The 6935-nt window shown below is 43.0% G+C and overlaps 1 protein-coding gene across 3 annotated transcripts in view; it reads left to right on the forward strand.

Moving 5' to 3' along the window:
• ppp1r10 (protein phosphatase 1, regulatory subunit 10) overlaps nucleotides 1-5063 on the forward strand; it is a 28739-nt gene extending 23676 nt beyond the window's left edge. For all 3 annotated transcript variants that reach the window (XM_078566726.1, XM_078566729.1, XM_078566728.1), the window contains 3 exons: nucleotides 1700-1810; nucleotides 1923-2159; nucleotides 3260-5063. In XM_078566726.1, the coding sequence (XP_078422852.1) occupies nucleotides 1700-1810; nucleotides 1923-2159; nucleotides 3260-3369 (458 nt within the window). In that variant the 3' untranslated portion in view covers nucleotides 3370-5063. The remainder of the gene's footprint in view (nucleotides 1-1699; nucleotides 1811-1922; nucleotides 2160-3259) is intronic.
• The last annotated feature ends 1872 nt before the right edge of the window (nucleotides 5064-6935 follow it).

Here is a 6935-nt window from a genome sequence, read left to right on the forward strand (position 1 = left end):
GATAATTATCCAGTGATTCCAGCTAGAAAGTGGATGGACAAGGACAAAAATTGGCTTGCCTGTGCCGCCTTCTGTGATTCAATGTCATTTATTGTCTCCCCTCACAAAAGATAAATTGGCCTTTGGACAGGAGGTGGAGGGTGGCTGCTATTTGTGAAGACACTGCCTTTGGAGTTTGATTCTCAAAGGCTGGAAAGAGGGCTTATTGGATTGAGAATGGTCAATACGCAAAAGGTGGGATTTCCATTGTCCAAGCTGGATGGATGCTCTGTATTCCCTTTGGTTGATACAATTTCAAAGGCTTCTGAGCAACTTTGCTTCTTGATCTGCCAGGTTTCCCTGAGCAGCCAGTGCTGGCACAAGAGGGGTTTTATTCTCTTGCCAAATGCAACCACAACAAAACTGCATACTTGATTAATGCCCAAGAGGTTGAATTAACAGCAGTACCGTAACTTGCCCAGGAACTCAACATCTGGGTACTAATTGTGTGAATTCAACTATGACAGTGTAGAAAGAGGCCATTTAGCTCCTCAGGCCTGTTCTGCTGATCAAGTGGAGCATTGCTGATCTATGCCTTAACCTCACTTAAGGAATGCTTATCACAGGCTGAGTAACTGTTAGCTGGTTCCTACAACTTCTCACTCATTCAATAAACTGGGAAATTATTAAAGTAAGCTTATTTTCTCTCTTTCCATGCATAGCATTTACAGCTCAAGTTGACTCAAAGGATTACCAGATTAGTTTTATTCCCCATGGTAGATGTAGCCACAGGGGTACCTGAACCCTTCGAGCAGCAGTAGCTCCCCAGGAGAGGCGAGCTGCTTGGGTCTTTACCCCAGGAGGAATGGATGTTGGTGTTTATTCTCCACAAGGCACCTCCTACCCCTCCATCTGGCCCTGTCAATATGACCTTTCGTTGTGTATCTGTGCAATTTGCCTGAACCACCCCGTGTGGCAGAGAGTTCCACACTCTACGTAAAAAGTTTCTTCTGAATTGCAGAATGGATTTTTTTTGGTGACTATCTTAATTTTGATAAAGTTTCAACGTCTTCTCTGTCTACTTTATTATTGAACCCTTTCACCACTTTAAAGACCCATCACCCCTTAGTTTTCTCTTCGAGACTCACCTATGCTGCATTTTCTAGCAGTGGAGCCTGGGTTGCTGATGAGAAGCATTTGACCACCGGGGCACCAATCCACCACATTGCGCTTATCAGCTGGAGACACTGGATAATGATTCTACTGTCAGGTTGTCTTCTGACACATTGTCTCAAGTGACCAGTATTCATGTATCAGAAGACTATTTATTTGAGGGGGAAACATTTAGAGCAGATCCTAACCATCACCTGACATCCATTTTATATAGCAGCAAAGGTTTCCCACAGGAATCCAGCTCATCCTTCCATAGAGACTTGAGGGTTTTCTTCCCACTCTATCTTGAACAACTCCAGAGTTTTTGCTTGTACTCTTACCTGGAAGACCAGTGATTCTGGTCTGATGTTCTTCCAGGATATCTGTACAGATTATCTTGGCTTGTTAGTGCCTAAGTCAATCCTTTTACTTCTGTATTGATAGCTGTTAAGGAAGAGTTTGCTTGACTTCATATAGCTGATCATTGTTTCAAATTTTCATTACGAGCGTGCCTCCCACTTTTGTGTACTAATGCTTTGTCTCCCCCTCTCTCTCTGTCTCTCCACAGGTCAGCGAATGGCTGGCCCCCCACCAGCAGTGAACGGCTTCCCTCCTAACCAAAATAACGTGCCTCACTTCCATCCAAGTGGCCCTGCGGCACCAGGAGGACCTTTCCCAGGTACAGTCGTGGTTCTCTTTGTTGCAGTCTTGGAGGTGCCATTTTGTTTAATCTAAGTGGGGACCTTGGTTGAAGGGGCCTAACTGCAAGACTTTTTTTTGTTTCCATTCAGCTCCCCATGGTCCTAGCGGTCCAAGGATGATGGGCCCCCCTCATCAAAGGGATGGCTATTGGGACCAGCCGAACGACAACATGAGGGGCAACCCGCACGGCATGCGTGGAGGACCCTACCAGCGCGGTCGGGGACGCAGTGGTGACCAGAATTTCAGAGGCCGAAGTGGGCGAGGCCACCTCCACGGGGGAGGAAGGGGCGGGCATGGCAATGGAATGGGTGGCAACCACAGTGGAGGTAGGTGGCCAGGTGGCAGCCTGGTATTGATCTCGGGTGATGACTGGTTACATTTGTAGAGGCTCAAGAAAATGGTGTGTCAGCGGCCGATGTGCCAGTTTGTAGCTCCCCTTGTTGTTTAGTGATTGTCGCGTTCATCCATCTTTCTGGAATTGCAATATAAAGACCAGGAAAGCCCCAGCTTTGATCTCTGAGCCAGCGTGGCATTCTTACCCCAGTGCTTACAGATAGACACACACTTTCCCCTGTCTGTGATCAAGTCGCCAGGGTTCCTGCAGCTGGTCATTAGCCAATATTTCCTGCTATATGTGGGCATTTGGGTGAAAATGTGATTAGGCTGTGGATGCCCCCACATTTCAATGTCCTGCTCACATTCATTATCTGTGCTGACAGGGAAAATGGCTGTTTGTAGATTGAAGTATCAGAGAATAGTTGTGAAAATGCAATCCAGTAAGAGTCCACACAGGTGGAGATGTGAGAGTGATTCAGAAAGTTGTTCAGTCAGTTTGTATTTTCCCTTGTCTTTGGAAATGTCATGTCGATGCATAATTTAAAGTGGGGCTTTGAACACGTATAATCAACACACTACTGAGTCGGCCAATGCCGACTGCCATGACAACTCCTCCACCCTTAGCTACGACAATTGGTGTTTGAGCAGAACCTACAGGGTACTGTACTAATGTGTTAATTGCCCTCTTTTGCATAGTCTGTTCAAAGCCCCTCCAACTACAAATAATCTTTCTCAATATTGCTCCAGCTGACCAAATGTTCTCTGTAGTCAGTCATGGCTAAAAGTATCTAAGGCAGATGCTGGGAACACATTGTCTTAACACCACTTTCTCTAGAGCAATTGGGATGGGCAACAAATGTTGGCCTTGCCAGCAACATCCATGTTGTGTGAAAGGATTTAAAAAAACAAATTCTTAGCCTGTAATTGGGAGGCGGGGTGGTGGGGAGGGAAATGAGTGAGAATTTCAAAACCATGAAAGAAGGTAGTTTTAAAATGGTGGTGGGGAGGATTGGATTGTTCCTCCTTTGGGCTGAACTGGCATCAAGCATGCTTTCTAACCATCTTGTCTTCTCTCTCCCCCTCCCAACAGACATGTCGAACAGACCTATGTGCCGGCATTTCATGATGAAAGGCAGTTGCCGCTACGAGAGCAACTGTGCCTTCTACCACCCCGGGGTGAATGGCCCCCCACTGCCCTGAAATCCAAAATGATCCGGTTAAAGAAGTAACGGTGGAAAATTAGCGTCGGCTGAAGAGAGTGGAAGTGTGGTCTGGCTGGGCCAGACAATAGTTCCTGTGGAGATTACTGACATCCCAGAGTGAGCAGGCCTCCCTCTATCCTGTGGAAAGTTTGGACAGTTCACTACTGTACTACAGATGAACAGGACCTGGCCTGGGTATCCCATCACGGTCTACATAGGCTTCTAAATAATGGAACTGAAAGGACATTAGGCTTGGGATTTAGACCACTACAATGTTGTTGCTGTTGCTCAGATACTGACCCCAACTCAGTTTATTCCTCCTCCTTTTTCCTGCACCCCTCCCTGCCCCTATTTTTGTTTGCCGCTGTGAGGCTTATTAAGGCAGCTTGAGAAGCAGATGAACTTGAAGAGGAAAAAGGAACTGCTTTTCTCAGGAAGGCTGCTCTCTATACTCTTGCCAGGATGAAAAATAAACAAGACTGTCCTTTTCCCATTTAGTCATTACAACATGTGATGAAGGGCGTGGGTGGGGTAGAGTGACGAACAGCTCGTGTGGTCTGCTGAAGATTTAGGAAATGCCTGCCCACTGCTGTTCTATTGTATTGGAAACAGAGCAGAGGGACATCCACACCTCAGACTAGGCAACTACTGAATGATTCTACCTCTGTATTAAAAAAGATAGCGGTCAACTATTTCAATACTGCATTCAACACCCAGCTGAATCCTCTCTCCCTGTGTATCATGTTGAGACTTTATTTTCCAATGAAGGAGAAAATGCACTGAAATTGGAGCTTGCTTCAACCAGTGTTTTCCAGAGATCTTATGTGGAAGTTGCCCAATCGCTTTCCCTATTGACTCCCGACCTCCTGTTTCCTTTCTTACCCACCCACCCCCATCCTTATTCCATAACAGAAGTGCTGATACCTTTTCAGTTGCCCTTTTGGTGAGCAGTAGCTGAAATATTTTCAAACTATTTTTGTAAATATCTATTTTGTAATAAATGCTCAGCATTTAGCTAATGAGTGTGGGGGGAGGGGACAGTATTGTACTTCTATTGGATGATGTTGCCTGACTCTTCCTCTGGCCAAGTGTGTAGTTTAAGTCGATCCCAAGTGCTTGCAGCATTCTTCCCCCTTGTCCCTCACTCGCTTGAAGTAACTTGTCAAACCCAGGACAAATTACACATCAAACTTGTATCAATGTAAAGCCTTCTAGTGTGGTTGTATTCTGCTGTGACAGCATTGCTCACCAGGATAAACCAGAGTGGACATTTTTCCTCAATTGTCCAAACTGAAGTTTCTGGTTAAATGTTTGGCTGGCCAGGGTGTAAATGCTTTTTTTAGCATTTCTGAAAGTGATGATCTTAGAATGTTGTGGAAAACTTTGAGGCATAGGGAGCTGGCTGTTCAGAAACCACTGTTTCAAGCCCATTGACAAAATTATCCTGTGCATATTTGAAGTATTAACAAGGTCAAGCTTAATCATTTAACTCTTAAAAGCTGTATCTGAAGTATGAGTTTTCGGAGTTGAGGCTGAATTATTGAGGGAGAGAGAAGTGTGACGAAGTAAGAGCTTGTACAAGCTGTCAGCTTAATCCTGAAATTAAGGCATTGAGACTTCTGTCATTAGGGCTTCCCTCAACTGATTAACTTCCATTTAGTCATTCCTATTCCCCTTGATTTTTCTGATTTTGCACTTTTTTTTTAAAAAAAATGTTGAAGGGTACACTTCTGTTTTCTATTTTTGTTGTATACTTAAGAGCCACACAGTAACCATCCATATCAGTATCCAATCACTTGTTGATGGGTGCAAAAATTGTTAATATCTAGTTTGGTGCTCAGTTTCATTCCAGGCCCTGAACTTCTGATAGTTCAGTGGTGGTTGGGAGGGAGGAGCTACTCCCTGGCTTGCTGAACATGCTTGTGTTCCTGTGAAGATTTTTTTTTAATTGTTTGAGCTAGGAACTGTGCAGCCATCTTGTTTAATGAGAACCCACAGCACTTGAGTCTGGTTTAATTTTTTTTCCTGGCTTGAACAGACATTTGTGAATTGAAACCCTGGCCTGAAATTGAAAGTTGTATTACCTGTGTATATTTTTTTTTATAAGTCAAGAGTATCCACTGGGCAATTGAATAATTCACAACAGTCACTTATGTCACAGTTGGAAGTGGCAAGTTAATGAAGGTTCCAATGAAGAACCTAAATTGACAGTGATAAATGTGTTGCAGCCTTTAGGAGGGAACAAGAGGGGGAAGGGATAGAGAAATGTGAAACATTACTTGGAAATCAGTATTGTTGAGGATTAACCACTGATCTTCCCTAGGAGGGGGAGCTATTACATTGTAAGAATGCATCGGATCAGCTGAGTCTCCTTTTTTACCCCCCAACCTTCCCTGCCCCCCCACCCCCCACCGCCGCCGCCTCAAACCCCCAGTTCCAAGTTGCACTAACAGTACTGTTGTACAGAAACAAAACAATGACAATTTAATGATCTCTAAAACAGGGCAGTTACTTTATATTTTCCTTCAGGATATTTTGTTTAATTTTACAGATGTATATGTTCACAGATGTATATGTTCAATGTTTGTCGAGTTTGTTCCTTTTTTATATATATATATATATATATATATATGGAGAAAAAGCCCATCAGAATTGATGTGGAGATAATGGCTGCTACTGATCATTTTACAGCTCAACTTTTTTTTTGAACAATGGATATTGTACAGTTGTGTCCTTGTGCTTATTAAAAGTAACTGGGACATATTTTTTAAATAAACCAATAAAGTATTTTGAAAATGGCCTTGTGCCTTTGTGCACCTTGCAGGTGTGTGACTACTCAGGGATCCTCGCTGCATAAAAGCATGCAGAACTAATGTGATTTTTGCTTTCTGTGAAAACTTTTGCTCGTCTCTTATTTTTGGAGACCGGTTATTGTCGGGATAGTTTTTCCCTGAAATCTGTCCTATCTTTTGTACAATATTTCCTTTTTTCTATTTTGATAATAAAACATTGTGAAACCACAGAGCTGTTCCTTGATGTTAATTTGTGCAACTGCACCACATGGAATGAATGAATGAATGAACTGATGGCCAGGATAAGGAAGGAGGTTGCTAATGCAAAATAACATAGTCAACATAACACAAATTTAAATATACATATAAAATATACTACAGCTTTCAGTACCAGGACCTCAATTCCACTTGCATCTCCACAAGGAAAATGTACATAAACTGAAAGCCACTACTGAGCTCTTTGGAGTAGTTGCATAATTCACTGTTAAATGAGCAGTCAGGGGTTAAAATGGGTTTAGCCTGAATCCACATACAAGTTATAACTATCATGCGGCGATAAGAAAAAATGCAATGGTCTTTGTAGGGAATCATGCAGTGCTTTGCATATAAACAATACTGCATTAACTGGTTTTATTTATCCTATGGGTGTAAATTGCTATGGTACAAGCTCCTTGATTAAAGTTTTAAATAGCTGCTCTTGTACATGTTATAAACGAGGCCAAATGTTCATTTGAGGTGGAATAAGAAATTGGCCATTAATTCATTCTGTTGC

This window comes from Cetorhinus maximus, chromosome 21 (assembly GCF_964194155.1).
Source record: "Cetorhinus maximus chromosome 21, sCetMax3.hap1.1, whole genome shotgun sequence".
Classification (NCBI taxonomy): Eukaryota; Metazoa; Chordata; class Chondrichthyes; order Lamniformes; family Cetorhinidae; genus Cetorhinus; species Cetorhinus maximus.